The sequence below is a fragment of the Anas platyrhynchos genome, chromosome 1 (assembly GCF_047663525.1).
Source record: "Anas platyrhynchos isolate ZD024472 breed Pekin duck chromosome 1, IASCAAS_PekinDuck_T2T, whole genome shotgun sequence".
NCBI classification, from domain to species: Eukaryota; Metazoa; Chordata; class Aves; order Anseriformes; family Anatidae; genus Anas; species Anas platyrhynchos.
The window spans coordinates 97,463,133-97,479,537 of record NC_092587.1 but is presented as its reverse complement, the minus strand read 5'-3'; the positions used below and the strand labels follow the sequence as shown (position 1 = coordinate 97,479,537).

Below are 16,405 nucleotides of genomic sequence, written 5' to 3'. Positions count from 1 at the left end.
TTTCATGTTGACAAAAAACAACTCTGATGCTTGCATGAGATATTACAAAAGCTTATTTAATTCCACAGACACCCACAACCAGTTCAGGAATTATCATCCTCTGAATCCCAATTATGAGTTGCTTTTCAAAAAGAAAAATCACATTTCCTTGATGCCTTCTATGAAGATGTTCTTCTAAAACCAAGAGGTCTTATATCAGACAGCCTATTATGTAATTTCTGATCCCCCTAGATACTGGTGTACCATGGATTCCCTTTATTCCTCGGCAATGAATTATCTCACATTCAGTTGTGCATTCCCTTTCCTTCAGGCTGTGGCACCTAAACAAAATGAGCCACAGGGCTTGATTGAAGACCTGTGGAAGTTCAAAGAGCCAGTTACACTGCTTGAATGCACAGAACAGTCATGGCTCTCTTCAAGTTTTGCAGTCCACAGGAGTTGCAGCAGTCCAGCAGAAAGGACAAAAGAGCAGTGAGTGACTGCAGTCCTTACTCAGAGGGCCATATGCTTTTCTGGAGCTTGTTTGTGTGCTAAGTAGAGAAAGAGGATACTGGATAGTGCACTAACTAGGAATATCACATCAAACCAACGATGATAGAAGTTGAACTGGAGCTCTCCCAGGACTTCTGTTATAATAGTGCGATACTCTAGAGGCATACTCATCCGAATCAGGAGCACTGATGATACAAAATACATACCCTGTAAATTAAAAAAAAGATAAACTAGCAATTGTTTCACAACTGGCTATGTGGTTAAGATGGGTCAGCACATAAAGACTATTATCTCCATATATATGCACACAAATGTGTGCATACACATAAAAGTATACAGGTGTTATATATATGGTTCTGCATACTCACCATGATCTGTGCTAAAAGCAGTACAATAACATTGGAGGACTTGCTGCTGGAAATGGCATAGAAGAACTAGAAAAAAAAGAAAGTACTGGAAATAAGTAATTCAACAATGATTCCTTAGGATATCATGAAAGCAGCATGCCATTCAGTCGATTTAAAACAAAAAACAAACAAACAAACAAAAAAAAAACATGGGCATGTTTTTTGGAGAAGTGCCTGTACCTACTTTCAGAAACCTGCATTCTTAAACATGAATCTCCTAAGCCAGTGGCAGGCACCACATGATAGAAGTCAGAAAAAGATATACATTCATATTTAAGCTTAGGCACCAAAAGTCAGGTCATCATGATAAGTCACATGTCTCAAGTTAAAGCCTTCCCAGTTTGATAAAAAGAACTAGCAATTCAAATTAGGCCATCTAAATCCTTTTAATCATGATCTCAGCAACTTTACTAATAAACCTTGGCTATAGCATCATTTTGAACCCATGCTTACATTTAACATCACATTGAACATCTACATTTCTTCCTGAGAATAACAATAAAAACTGACTGGGGAAATACAGTGCAAAAGATGTTTTGCCTCCCTCTGCATGGATTTACATTCAGATATTAAAAACATAAATGTGTACTGAACGTTTACACAGTATATGCTCTGTCTAAAGTTAAAGACCTGATAACAGTTTTCCTCACCAAAAAACACATAAGATGGTCCTGGCCAAACCTACCTTTGTAAGTGTAATTAACAAGCCTCTGATAGAGGTGACAATGATTATTCCAACAAGAATAAAGGAAATGTGTTGAGACCAGAATTTCACCTGTATCAACAAGAGAAATACAGTTAAGTCTCTAACACTAACCCCATTTACACCACATTGTAAGCTGCCAATTCTTCAGGATCTCTTTGTTTTCTAATTGTACTGATATCCATTGCAGACAAGTTTACATAACAGACATTTTCAAAATTATAATAGCAATCGATTACTTTTAACACACAAGGAATATAGATACAACTTACACAAATCACAAAGAACCCTGTATTTATAGGGGTAGATTTTAAAAGTGCAGATTACGGAACATCTACATGTACAGGCAAATGTAATTACTCTGCAGATAAATATATTCATCTAAGCAGGGCAACTAGCATGTTTCTATTTGCCCAAAACAAGCATGCACATCACTGCCTCTCTGGCAAGACCACATCACCCTCCCAGCATAATATCAGTTTAAAAACAAAGTTCATGGTGCATTTTCCTTATCTCTTCCATAAGTCAGAAGCCAAAGATGCATTCTCAGGGCTCTATCACTCCTACGTTATTAGCAGTATGATTTTATTTACTTAAGGTAGGAATTACTGAAAGAAGTGTAAGGATTAATAAATTCTCACATCAAACTGGATTCCCAAATAATTTACAGTGATCTCAATTCCTCTTGTGACTGGATCTGTCTTCCCCACACGGTCAAAGACAATATTGATAGTTGCCTGCAAGACAGAGATGGATTTACATTCAAACACGTACATAAAAAGTGCACCTCACTGCTACCTGTGAGACTCTTGCTTTGCATGACTGAGGGGAGGAGCAGCTGGGTACTCTAAAAAGGTGCAAAACTACACACACCTAAGAAATACTTTTCTAAGGTTCTCCAAAAAGACAGATGCAGAGCTTTATTTAAAAAAAATGTGTTATTTTCATTCAGAATTTCCAGAAGCAAGATTTTAAGTAGACTAGAACCTTACTTAATGCAGTGCACATATAGCATAATCTATGCAGGGTATGACACTTGCATACATCCATATAAATCACAGTAAATAATTTACATACCATGAAGATTTTCCAGACACAGTAGATGGAGAAAAAGTAACCCAGAAAATTAAAATATTTTCCCTGGAAAGTTTTGGAGTACTCTATTCTCTCCTGGAGATACAAAAGGGAGGAGGGGGAAACAGAGCACAAAGAAAAATATCATTACCATGATCACCCACAACACAACACCATACATTTTAATGGTGCACCAACAGTGGCAACTACACCTTTATCCTTCTACAGCTCTAAATTCAGAGGTTTCTGAATGACTTTAGGAACAAGGGGCATGCTCTAATGTATATCTAAACTGGAAATAAACTGTCATCAAGACCCGAAACTAAACAAACATTCTCACTCCACTGTATCACAATATTTCAACATTCACCTGCTAAACAGCTCACAATTTCCTGTAACATACATTCTCTTTCAAGCCACTCTGGCCCCCAGCGCCCATCTGCACAGTTACTTTGGTTTGTACCTTTGTTGCATGCAGGTCAGCAGTTTCCAGAAAAAGCTGCCGACTCAGCTCTTCTAGGGCATCCACTTCTTGCTGGATAAGGGACAGATCTGGCAAACCAGCATAGTCAAGGCTAGCATACATCACAAATTCTTAATTAAAAAGAAAACATTCCCTGCCTTCACCCCATAAGCCACGTCTAATAGTCTGACTACCTTTATGATCCAGATCAGTTTTCTGATTCAGTCTTAGTGCTCCTTGTACCAAGGGTCCTAATGCACCCAAAGAAATCTCAAGGATACCTATCTTGCACAGTACTCCATTTTAAGAAGGCAAGTAACAGACAGCATTTAGGCAGTTACACAACAAGCTCTTTATTCCTCTGCCTAGGGAACATGGTGCAGAACCAGAGCTCTCTAAGACCACTGCTCCAAAGTGATCAGTATCCCTTGTCATCAGAGTACATTATATGTCACTCTCCCATCATCTTCAAAACCAAAACCACTGCCTAACTGCCCAAGGAAATTAGTGACTATCATGAAAGGTCTAGTAAAATAGCAAAATTTTGATTTTAACAGCCAGTGGAAAAGGAGAGGAAGAGGACTCCTTGGCCTTAAATATACAAACTGTGCACTTGAAATGGTCTGGAAAAAATTCTTGGTAGGCAATAGCAAGTTAGAGAAATACTGAGCCTTGTAATTGCTCTTGAATTCCTTCTACCCCTTTCACATGGGCAGAACAACGTCTGTTCACCTGCTCTTATCCACCTTTTTGTGAAACTGCTCATGGCTTGCCAACACAGCCAAAAAGCCAGCTATGGGCTAGGTAAATTATTCTTGCACCTCAGACAGTGCTGTTGTTTTGCCCAACTATGCCACTAATTCTCCACCCTGGAAGACTGTATTTCAAGTTATGAAAAAAATATGCAAGCAGGTAAGTTGTGTGAGCCAAGGATACATCAGAACAGAAAACTTCCTCCCACTCCAGTGTTGTGACAGGGTAGACATCTGCAATGTGACACAGCAAGTGTGTACATATGTCCTGCAACCTGCTGTACACCTCGACTGTGGTAACGTAACAGCACATTTATATGGTCGGGCAGCAGCATACAACTCCCACGTGTCTCTGTAAAACTGTGTGTTCAATCCCTGGGCAAAAGGTGAGACAATGCAGTGCTAGAGAGCAAACTTCCCAGAAGCCATGAAGCCTTTCACTCTGACCTTAGAATGTGTGGAAACACAAGTGCTTCATAACCCGCCTATCTAAGGCTCTTCCTTTCAAAAAAAATGAAGACTTGGAGCCGCCTCCCAAGGCAGGTGCCAGCATGCAGATGAAGGATACTTTCACTGCCTGCGACAGATGTTGTAACACTTTTTATCATTCCCCAGAAGCCAGTGGGTTTGTTGTGCACTTCTCCTCTCTGGAACATTGTCCTGTGAGCCACTGCTATCCTGCAAGAACAGAAAACACAAGACTTTATTCCTAAAGTCTTTTTATAGAAAAGAAAACAACAACGACAACAACAAAAAAAACATCAACAACCAAAAAAAACAGTTCCTCAGAAGACACTGTTAAACTAAATTCACTGCAAACAGATGCCCCCTTTTTATTTCCCTAAGCACCAATCTTGCTTCATAACATTATCTTGATTAGCTCTGGAATAGAGCCCAGATCTAATCAAGCAAGATTCAATGAGACACTTCCTAAGACTTCTATTCAGAATTCTGCTTCAACGCTTGAAGGGATTTACATCCAATTAAAAGTAAATATTCAAATGGCTTTCTCAGTCACGTGATTAGTCACTTTCTTCAAACACATGACTGTGCTAACTCAAATTTAGGAATTGAAAAAATTCTCATGCCCCTCTCTCCCCTTGAACACCTCTATCATGTTCCGCCTCCTCCAGAGAAGCGTGAGCACTGGGTGGTTTGCAGCAGCACTCTGTGATATGCTGTCACTCACTACTAGGCTGCATGACAAGCTCTTATGAAGCAGAAACACATAAATCCATTATTGGACTGAACCACTGGACGCTCACAGTGAACTGAACATGACTTCTAAAACTCATCCAATACTACAGCAGCAGCTGCATATTGTCCCTCACACTCTCATGTGCACTGCAGCATAATTCCTAAAAGCAGTGTTGGCTTCTGGCCTTGTTCACTCACATTTCTCTCTACTGAGATTTGTAAGCCAGCTATCCATCTACTCCTCAACTGAAAACTGTTCATAGGATTGTCAAGGCAATCCAGTTTGACAGTGTTTGGTCCCTTCTTTGTAGCTGCAGCCAGCATCACTAAATTTGGCACTGAGCCCTCTACAAGGTTGTTGATAAGCAGTGTAATAAAAAATAATAATAAATCACTTCTACACACACAGAAGAAACACCCATGGGGCACTCCTCACAGCACATATGCCCATAGACTGCAAATAAGAGAGATCTAAAATAATCTAATTCCTCGCAGTAGCTGCAAAATAGAAGCAATAACTGCATTTTTAATCCTTGTTATCTGCCCAGTACGTGGTTCCCCCTTTCCATCCCAAATGAACAACAGCATTGCAGCAGAACTGCATCTACGTCAAGGTGAAGTATGATACATGCGATATATCCGTTTCAGGTGCTCTGATTTGACTTTGATATGAGGTAACATAAAGCAACGGTGTCACATAACTTAGGCATTCTGAACTTGAGACTTAGTTATGCAAAGTCTGCAAGGATGAGCATAAAGAACCTCCAAGGTTAAAGGCAAGTATCTATAACGCTTCAACTGAGTACACTCAGGAAGGACAGAACAGTAATTCCTGCGCAAAACGAATTAGTGAAAACAACTTTCAACAACTATCTCCAGAAAATGCTAGTCCCAGAAATCCTTACTTTTAACCCAACGTGACCCTCCCCCAGATCAGAGGTCCAAAAAATGCTGTACAAAAGAGCAGTTGGAAGCAGCACTACCCAGAAATCTTTCAGCTCCAGTGCCAGTATGTTGTTATGCTCCCAGTCAATTATATCAATCAATTAAACCTCTCCATTTAAATAAATTCTCTCTCTACTTACTGTCTCACACATCACCACACATACTGAGTTAACATTTGTTCACCACTTAACATTTCCAAAAGGGAAGAAAGAAGATATGCTTTGACTACACTTTCATATGCTAATACTGATCAGCACATATGCATGCTGGTGACTAATTCAGCAAGGTTATGCTACCTTGTAATACGTTAAAAGGTTCCATTAAAACATGAGTGCACCAAAAGTAAAGATTTGGGGGTTGTCATGAGAATTCAATGTCAGACACACAGACCTTCAAAGAGACATGGATTAATTTTATTTATTCTGTACAACTGGTAAGGCATGAAATATGCCATTTGTAACAGCACACAAAAATTCTTTTAGTGTAAATGCAAGCACATTGTTTTCTGAAAGTAGCTTTTTCACTTGGGGTGCAGGGAATAAGCTAGATCAACAACAGCAGAGTTCTGGCAGGATGCCTGTACACTACGCTACATTCACATTAGCAATGTTTTGCAAATCCACTAAACTTAACTAATATTTTTGCAAATGGCAAGATTTACATAGCTGTGTCCACACCAGCTCACTAGTGTGCTTCAGCTTTGACCCAGAAACTTCAATATGTGTGAACTAATTGCTGTACCAAAACTGCCAGTAAGAGAGACCGACTGTGGTGGATTAAGGGTTATTTATTCATCAGGAGAGAAAAGTACATGTCTTAGACTAGTCAAGTTGCCATCAGAGAGAACTTGTCTGGGAAGCCTAATCTGTGCCACTGTGGTAAGAAAGGGTGATATTAGAGCACAGGACTAGGAAGAAACCAAAGTTGCTTATCATGCAAAAATAAACCATACAGCTCCCACCTCATTCAGCCACCTGATTTACTGGAACATCTAGCCCTGAGAAGACTAAGTTTCGGTAATTGGAAGACTATCTTACACTATGCTGACTACAAACTCTTGAAATAAATCGTCTCATGCTACTGCTGACTTCTCACCTTTTTTTCTTGCTAACAATCATATCCATAGTCTGAAGAAGTCGTCGCTCCAAAGCGAGAATATCTGCATCTGTCACATTCCTGAAAAATGGAGACACCCAGTTAGGCCTGCTATCCCATTCCAAGGGAAACATGAATATGCTTATGGAACAAGGAAGAGAGAAACTTGTATGAATAGAACACACTCCAGTGATGGAAAATGGCAATAGCTAGAGTCAGCATACTTAGAGCATAGAAAACAAAAAGTTGTCACAAAAGCCCAAAGGATGGGAAAAAGGCAACAAAACAAAACACTTCAGTCAATCCACCAGGAAAAGCAGAATACTCTCAAAAGGTGGACAAAGTATTTCACATGGCTGCAATTACCTGAGAAAGTAGGACATGTAAGTGTATGGACAGTTGACAGCACCAAATCCTGACAGCAAGGCCATGAGTGTCACCCCAATCACACCCACGCGGCTGATGAGCTGTTCTATAGACAGAATTCCTGCAAGAGGAGAAACACAACATCAATAACCAGTTGCTCTCTTCATTCTGCTCCGCAGTTACACAATGTTAGGGATTGGAAGGGACCTTGAAAGATCATCTAATCCCCAAGTTGGTGCCTTCATGAAACAATACACATACAGAGCTGTCTAATGAAACCAGCTACCTTCACGCTGCGATGACCAGAGGTAATATGAAGTATAGACACAGAGTACGAAAACAAAGAGGTGACATTTTCGGATGGAGACTTTCTACCATGCTTAAAAACAGGGATGGGAAACTCAGGCTATGAGGAAGCTTCAGAGTGATCTGAAGGGGACTAATGGTCAATGCTGTGGTCCTAAATTATTGTAACACTAGTGATTGGACTTTGCTGAGGTGGGAAGACAGATCATCTGCCAGACACTATGAAGCAGGCGTCTTTGGCAAAGCCACTTCTGCAAAAAACAGGATTAGAATTACTAAAGGAGTTGCTCCTGGCAAACTGGCCCAAAAAAACCTCTCTGGACCATAGCGAGGAAGCCCTATCCTGCCAGCCATCAGACATCCTCCCCGTATCTGCTGCAACTCGTGCTTGTAAGTCAGTAGAGGTGACCACAAAGCAGGCATTCTATCTAAGCACAAGATGAACTTTAAAACATATACTCACTAAACAGCATGAAGGTCAACCCTGTGCTGCAACCAGCAGCAAGCACTGAGATCACTTTTATTCTTCCCAGCCTACACAGAGCTCCACTCATCTTCTCAGGACACAGTGCCATGTGCTATTAAGCATCACTCACTTTTTAGAGAGCTCCTTATAGAGTAGCTGCTACACACAGCACATTTGGAGCTTACATGGTTGCAAAGCTGAGATGGCCAAGCGCCAAGCCGCATTTCATGCTTCAGAGAAGGGGAATAAATGATGAAAACACAGCAAAAGGACTTGACAAAGGGAGACTGAGACACCCAGTCATGTGCAGCTGCACAGAGATTTACACCAGCTACAGAATGTGCTACAACATACTGGCCTTTTGCCCCACACACTGTCAGATAGCAGCAGTTAAAACAGAGGTGCCTTCAAAATGATATGACATTCCACCAGCTAAAGCAATGCTCCCCCATAACACTCAGAGCATCCCTGCTCTTGTGATCAGGTCACATAAAACACATGCTTTATAACCTCAGATGAAGATAAGGGTCTCACACCAGTACATAATCCAAGTAAAGAATAACCTTCTCTCTACGCTGAGCTCCCAAACTCAAGTCTACAAAGTCCTACTACACAAACTGCATATAAAGTCATCATCAAGGGCTCCTGACACAGAGCCCTGGTGCCCAGCGCATTTACCAGCTGCAGCACAGTGCCAACACCATCCCCAAGTAAAGCAACTCCAATTCAGGAAGCCAGTGCATGTATTTTAAAGGGCTTCCATGACAGGTCCTACACATCTGAATCAGGACAAAGCCCTGCCATTGCCTTGTCAGTACAGCAGCACCCCAGCAGTACTGCAGGACAAAAAGTTCAGTATCCTTTCCTCCTAACTTCTGTCTACACCTGGCAGGATAAGGCACTGTGTAGCTGTTAAGTGGAGGTACTATCTTGTAAAGCAGAAGATAAAAAACAGAAACAAGAGAAACACTACCAGTTATGGAAATCTGCAGTCGTTACTCAATTCCACAGAACCTTTTCAGCAGTCTGAACTGGGATTACCTAAACCCTACAGCTAAACTCCCATTGGGTTATTATATTCTGCCAAGTCAAGCTCCTTCTGCAGTTGAAGTGGATACACTTTTTTCTTGGCAACAAAACACTGTGCAGAGTGATCTGTGCTATTTACAAGCTACTGTACTTGGCTGGCAAATGACACAATTATAAAACACAGATACACACTTTCTCTTAGGTAACTTTCAGGATCACAGAGGAAAGAGTGAGCAGACTCTATAGCAATTGGTATCCTTCGATTTTTAACCTTATAAATGAGCACCAAATAAAGTAGCCTCACAAAGAATAGAGAGATTAAGCTGATGGATATCTATGCTGACAGACACGTTAACCAATTTAAGTGAAACTGCCTGAATCTTTCCTGTTGAGAAAAACACAGAAACAATTCTCTGGCACTGGGGATAATGGCAGGATAAGTTACACAGGAAATCCAGGTAACAACTAGTCCTTTCTAGGTCTAAGGCACACCCAGGTGTGCCTTACAAGACTGTAGAAAGCCTCAGTTATGCACATGCTGACAAGATCTGTTGGGACCCCAACTATTCCAGGTCCACACAGTATCTTCACACTATAAATATTCTTGGTTCCATGAGTGCAATGCAGAGATACCCAAGCTAATTCTGCATATAAATAGCTCCGGTATCCAGCAGGACTTATCAACTCACATTCTAGTACCATGCAACTGTGCTGTCTGTGGACTCAGGTGGTGTACGAAGCTGTAGCGAAGCTAATATACCCTGCCAGACACGTTGCTAGCTACAGTCTAAATAGCTCTGCTGTTTGGAACTCTGCCATGTTTCATCAACTGGCCTGTCAGCCACCTATGTTAAATTGATCTGATTTCAGTCACAAAGAAAAAAAGATAATCAGACTGACAACACTCAGATGAAGGATTGCTTGTCAATTCTATTCTTAGAGTACATTAGTCTCCACAAGAAAAATAACAAGTGAAGAAAAACTGCAATCAACTTGTAACCACAAAACGTCATACGTTTTGTGGAGATGAAGGAAACTCCTCAAGAAGTACAGTGTTCCTGCAGACCTTAGGCTGTTAGGACTCATTCACTTCCCTAAAGTTTTTCTGTGGTACTGGGAGAAAACTTATGCAAATAATTCAGGTATATCCAACTATTTCTGTCTGACAACATTCAGATTCCATGTTTCAAATCAGACCGAGTTGCAAGAACTACTTTCTACAGTCCCAAATGTAGAGCTAAGACAACATGATTAAAGCTCCAAGATAAAGGTCAGATTAGCAAAGACTATTTTCAGGAGGAAAGGGATGAACAAGGATATGCAACTCACCATGTTTTGGGCTGAGGATGGGAAATGGATCCCCCAGCTTCCAGAAGAAATACATGAATGTCAACCATAGAACACATGCAAAAAGTAGTTTCTGTCTGTGCACTAATGGAAAGGAAAAAACAAAAACAGCGCTTTAAAGAAGTTCGTCCTTTAAGGCTTTTTCAAGCTTGCAAAATCACTAAACATTGGTCCAAAGGCTGCTTTGAACACAGGTAGCCAAAACAGGTGCCACCAGACAAACCCAGAGCTAGCAGTATGCACCCCTTCACTTCCTGCCAAACTCCTGCTCGAGACACCACCACCTTTTGTAAGAGCTAACACAGCGACACACCACTTTGGCTTTTCCCTAGGGATGCACAAAGATGCCTGTGCTGTGAACAGGGAACCACTTGGCTGCATCTTTCTTGTGAGACACTGAACGTGAAACTTGGAAACTTCATTGTAATGCCAAAACTACATATTTAATACTCCCAACCTATATACCCGAGTGTGATGAGTATCAATAGCTTAAGGTTAAATGTGCATTAGCACATGGAAGAGGCCTCAACCAGACAGTAGTACACACACACAAAAAAAAAAAAGGTAATGTATTGAGCTTTCCTGCCTTATTTCTTTCACCCCTTAACATAACACAGCCTTGCCAACATCTCCCAGGCTTGGCTGCAAGCTTAAAATTGTAAAGGAACAAATTCCAGTAACATTACTCCCAAGCACCAATCTTTGCCAAAACCCAGAAAGAAAAGCTACATGTGTTGGGGTCAGGTAAAGTATCCCCTAACTATTCAATAAATAGTTAATGCTCAGGCACTAAGTTCCAGGCAGAAGTTAACTAGCTAGGAAAAAGTTAGGGGAAGAATAGAAATACAGGAATAGTGACACCTCTCTCAAAAAAAAAAAAAAAAAATCTCACTTGTATGCATAGTCTCAAATTCTCAAATTAGCAGCCCCATTGTGCAAACCAAGTACTCACATAATCTGATATTGCTCACAACAAAGTAACCGATGTAGAAGGGTACCATGAAGACTAGGATGAGCAAAATGACACACAGGTTCAGCTTCCAGTGAAAATATCGAGAGCTAAAACAAAGCCAAAATACAGATCAGCACACTATAACACAGAAAATTTCTCAAAGAATCACCTCTCAATGAAATCCTTGCAACTAAATCGTACATTGGATAATATTGGCCTAGCATGTAGCATATTCTGTTGGTTTTGTTTTTTTTCCACCATACACAGCTCAAGAATGTGCATTTCAAAACTAACAACTACCCTGAACAATCTGCTATTTTCAAAAATACTCTATTTTCTAAAGTGATTAATGCTGGTTGCATCATGATTCATCTGGTGTACTACTTGTCTAGTTGAACATTAGGTCAAAATGATGTATAAGAAATAATTAATTTTTTTAATGAATGGACAAGTCAAAAATGGCTAATTCAAATAGAAAAGATTAAAAATATTTACTGTTCACAACTCGATATGTTTCAAAGTGCATTTTTTCACATACAAGACATTGCCAAGAGTTTAAAACACACACACACACACAATCAATACTCCTCTGACCAAAAGATATTAGCCAAATCAAGAAGAGATTAATCTTGGTTGAATTGACTTTTCACTTAGTTTTCACAGAAAAATACATGTCCAGTTCCCAATACACACCCATACCCTGTTCATTCCTCAGGGAAGAAGAACATCAGAGGATCCATGTCACCTCTCCCCTAGCTAATTCAGAGGCAGACATTTTCATCTACACTGATTTCCAACCCTTTATTGAAGCTCATGAAAGCATTCTCCACAGTGATCTCTCTGGCTGCAAGCTCTACAGATTAATAACGTGCAGTCAAAACTACCATTACCTTTTTATCAGTTTTGAACTTCGTGCCTTTCAATTCCTTTGATTGCTCTCTTAGCCTAGTATGATTAGAGACAATGAACAGGAATCCCAGATAACCTCTACGTGTTACTGTTCTACCTTCTCTCTCCTGGTGATTTCTGAAGTACTCAGTTTTTACCAGCCCCTATGTCAAGGGAGGATGTGCCTTTGATTCACAAAGACTGTAGTACTACATAAGCACAGTTTTCACTCCACAATTAGCTTCACATCTTATTGTTTTGACCAGTGCAAAAAAAAGTGCTTACAGTTTTTACAGTCCTTAACATCTAAAATGTGCTCTTCAGCATGACCTGAAGTTTCACAACACTCCCATGAAAGAAACTGCTCTTTCATTTCACAAATGGAAAAAGCCAAAGATTAAAGCCTTGCTATTAGTCCACACCAATAAGTGGCGGCACGGAAAATCAGGAATTTAGGGCTTCTAGTCTCACGTTCTGACAAACAAATCCAGTTCAAATATCTTTGTTGAGTTGTTGACAATTTTCTCACAGAATTTCTGCAACCAAAATCTCATCTACCCAGGAAGCTGCTGCTGAACACTAGGCAGGCTAGTCCTTCAGTCAGCTCCCAAACTCACCTGCTGTTCAGCACCCCCAAAATCTCAAAGATGATGAGCTCAAACATAGTACAAGAGAAGGCAAAAGTCACAGAGAAGATCACCTGCACAACATATTGTCGCACCTGCAATGAAGAAAATAAGCCAGAGATTTCAGGCATTTCCCTTCATAGAATGGTATCCTGATATCCCTCAGGTAAAAAAAATTAGTCACGAGGTAAAATTGCACACAACTCTTGCTTCAAGGCACCTCGCATTTTATCGAAATGGGAAGAACAACAGCCTGTTAGAAACCAGAGGGCAAACCCAGAAGATGCTCAGTATTATACTGACTGAAGCTATCATCATATTTAACAGAGATGCCTTACACAGAAGGGATTTCAAGCGTGTAATGCCCTAGGGCAACTTGACTAACAATAGGCCCTTGCTACTGAGCTCCATGCTCTTTACCTTAGATTTAAAAATAAGATATGTATCAGAAAAAGTTTGGGGGGTTGAAAGTGGCTTGTATTTATGCCACCTCTTGTCTAGACTGTATTTTCTTACAGCTCCCTAGGGATAAGACAGTTTTGTCCCAGTCAATCCTCAACAATTCAGCCACAACAAACACATCCCACCAAGGTGAAAGTTTAATTTGATTTCGACTCAGAAATTCTACAATTATGTAAGGCAAGCTTACTCAAGCAAAAGGGAAAGCCTTCTATTACCCCAGGTCTTCCTCCACTTGTTTTTTTTTAATTTAACAGTTTCCAATATAGAAACTCTCAGTGGCCCCAGAAAAAAATACATTTCCCTAGATACCAGGAGCCTTTTAAATACAAGCACAGAGGAAATGAAAAATAAAGTAACTGTAAAGACAACTAGGAATAAGATAAGAGAGCTTAAATAGAGGAAAAAGGCCAGAAGCAGTTTTAAGGATATTGCAATAACAGGGCGTAATTTTAAGATACAAAATTGTAATGAAAGGCCCCTTCTTACCTCGTAATCCTTGAAGAGCTTGCGCATGAAGAATAGCCATCCAAATCCAAAGAACAGCACCTGCAAAAGAGGTGAAGCACTTGACATTTATATCCAGCAACTTGCAGAATATGAAGCTGCTCAACTCCTGACTGTAGATTAAAGAAATGGAAGGAACAGAGCTGAACCAACACACCCAAGCTCTACAGAAGATTAACCTTGCCATGGTACCATGTAGAAAAGAATATTTTAAATATTCAACAGTAGCAGGTATAAAAGCCTATCATCTTAAAGAAGATTGAGCCAAGACAGCTTTTCTCTGTATTCCTAACTTCTCAGTACCTCAGTTCCTGGCCTGCCAGAACCTTTGCACTGCTGTTTCTTGTTTCACACTCCTAATCTACAGAAGTAAAGTTTATAGTTTTTACAGGAAACACAGTAATGGAGGTAAAGTAAACACCTGAATGACCACATTATGTATCTTCCAGTGATGTGCAAATCTTATAAAAAAGTCTACTTCCTTAGGATGGCACATGCATTTGATTTTTCTGGAGGGGTCTTAACACTAAATCAGACTATACTCTGACAGAATGTGGGAAAAGGGTGTTAAAAGCATCTCTATGGTAGGAAAAAGACAGTGCTGAATGGCTCAAACTTTCATCTGGAGTTGTAGAAAGCCACATAGAAAAGCTAGCTGAAGTAGGACAAGCCAATAATGCTTTGCATTTCAAAGGATCTCAGAGCACTCTCCACGACTTAGTTAAGTTTCAGAACACACCTGAGATGGACTTAACATCCCAGCCATTTTGCAGAGTTTTGCAAACTTAAAATAAATACAAATTATGCAACGCAGCCCAAACTAATTACCCTTCTTAACCCAGAAAAAGGAGCCTGTGTCGTCAGGCCTTGGGTAACCACATCTATTCCTCAGAAGGCTGAAAACAAGTGTAACGATTTAGAAGAGCCCAATCCAAAAGAGAATTCACAGTGTGTTTAAGTTATGTTTGAATAAACCAAAGAGAAGAATCATTGTATGTCAGTAAGATAAGCAGTGGCACAGGGGAACACAATGTAGATGTAGATTCCAGATGTAGAGCGCTTAATGATACGGTTTAGTGGAGGACTTGTTAACGTTAGGTCAGAGGTTGGACTAGGTGATCTCGGAGGTCTCCAACCTAGCTGATTCTGTGATATAGAGAACGAAACAGAGCAAAGAGCTGAGCACCAACGCCAAGGTATGAAAATATACATCAATACCAGGCTGAGGTAGAGGCGGCGGCCAGCACTGCGCACGCGCGTCCCCCCGCCCCGCCCACTCCCCCCCAGAGTCCCAACGGCCGCTTCCGCAGCCCTCCCGGCCCGTCCCCTCCCGGCCCGTCCCGTCCCAGCCCCGCTACCTGGGAGGTGACCATGATGGCGGAGTCGATGAGGAAGCTCATGGCGGACCCCGCGCCGCCGCCGGCGGCCGCTCCGCTCCCGGCACCGCGCTCCTGCCGCTGGCTGCAGCGCGCAGGCCCGGGGAAGGGTGAAGGGGCGGGGCGAGGGCCAGAAGCCGCCCCCCGCCCGGGGAGAGGGTGTGGGGAGTGCCTCGGGCTGAAAGCCTCCTCGAAACTGATACTGGTCATGTTAAAAAGAGCGATAATAAAACAAGCGGAATTAAGTTGGTTATAATAAAGACAAATAAAAATAGTACAACTTGAAAAATGCGTGTCCCTCACGTTTCTCCTCGGGGGAGGGGGGTGAGTGTGAGCTGGGGGCTTGCTGCAGGCGGCATTGGAGCCCCCAGCCAGGCACTGAGTTACTTCCCTGCCTGCATCCTGCCCGCTGGCGGAGGTGCCTGTCTGACCCCCAAAAATGCACGAAGGAGCCGAGGGAAAGGGACTCTGTGCAAGGGCGATGGTGGCTGGTGTCAGGGGCGAGGCCCGTGCAGCTGCATGGCGCCATGTCCCGCGTCCGGCCCTTCCCGCTGCAACCCCAGCCAGGGGTGGCGGTCAGGCCTCGCAGCCTTGCTGTCAAGGAACGGGGCCAGAAGGGAAGTAGAAGTTCAAACAGGGAATTTCCTGATGCCTATCGGTGTGAGATCCAATCCTTCATGTCACGGTCCTGCCCTTGTTTGAACCTAGTGGTGTCTGTGATTTTTTTTTTTCCCTCTTAAAAATATGCCTGACTTTTGCCACTCAAAACTGACTATGGTTGGGGTAATAAATCACAGTCGGGAGTTCAACAAAGCACAGAACACTTGCTGACTGAAAATCAGGAACCTTTCTTCATTACAACTCATTTCACTAGGAAAATGGCTCTGCGTTTGGTTGTGTTGAGTCACCGGATTAGTCCCACAGTCTCTGATAGTTTGGCTTTCTGTCTTGCTGT

At 41.5% G+C, this 16,405-nt stretch overlaps 1 protein-coding gene across 2 annotated transcripts; it reads right to left on the bottom strand.

Annotated features, from left to right (window-relative positions):
• Positions 1-35: 35 nt before the first annotated feature.
• GPR89B (G protein-coupled receptor 89B) lies at positions 36-15,722 on the bottom strand. Of its 2 annotated transcripts, XM_027449340.3 has the most exons (14): positions 15,433-15,722; positions 14,057-14,116; positions 13,100-13,203; positions 11,595-11,701; positions 10,625-10,726; positions 7,495-7,615; positions 7,129-7,209; positions 4,460-4,569; positions 3,140-3,228; positions 2,680-2,772; positions 2,244-2,339; positions 1,585-1,674; positions 861-926; positions 36-699 (listed from the first exon to the last, which is right to left on the bottom strand). In XM_027449340.3, exons 1-14 carry the CDS (start codon positions 15,658-15,660, stop codon positions 493-495), a joined length of 1,554 nt encoding a protein of 517 aa, XP_027305141.2. In that variant the 5' UTR covers positions 15,661-15,722; the 3' UTR covers positions 36-492. The 2 variants fall into 2 exon arrangements, with proteins under 2 accessions (XP_027305141.2, XP_071881669.1); XM_072025568.1 differs by lacking the exon at positions 13,100-13,203 and having other exon boundaries at positions 15,433-15,719.
• Between the last annotated feature and the right edge of the window lie 683 nt (positions 15,723-16,405).

What these genes read in the sequence shown, in the direction of transcription:
- GPR89B (XM_027449340.3), bottom strand. Translation starts at nt 15,660, where the DNA reads ATGACCAGTATCAGTTTCGAGGAGGCTTTCAGCCCGAGGCACTCCCCA. An exon ending in CCATCATGGTCACCTCCCAG is followed by an intron (nt 14,117 to 15,432) that starts GTAGCGGGGCTG and finishes CCTCTTTTGCAG; the next exon opens with GTGCTGTTCTTTGGATTTGG. An exon ending in TACATGTCCTACTTTCTCAG is followed by an intron (nt 7,210 to 7,494) that starts GTAATTGCAGCC and finishes TCCATTTTTCAG; the next exon opens with GAATGTGACAGATGCAGATA.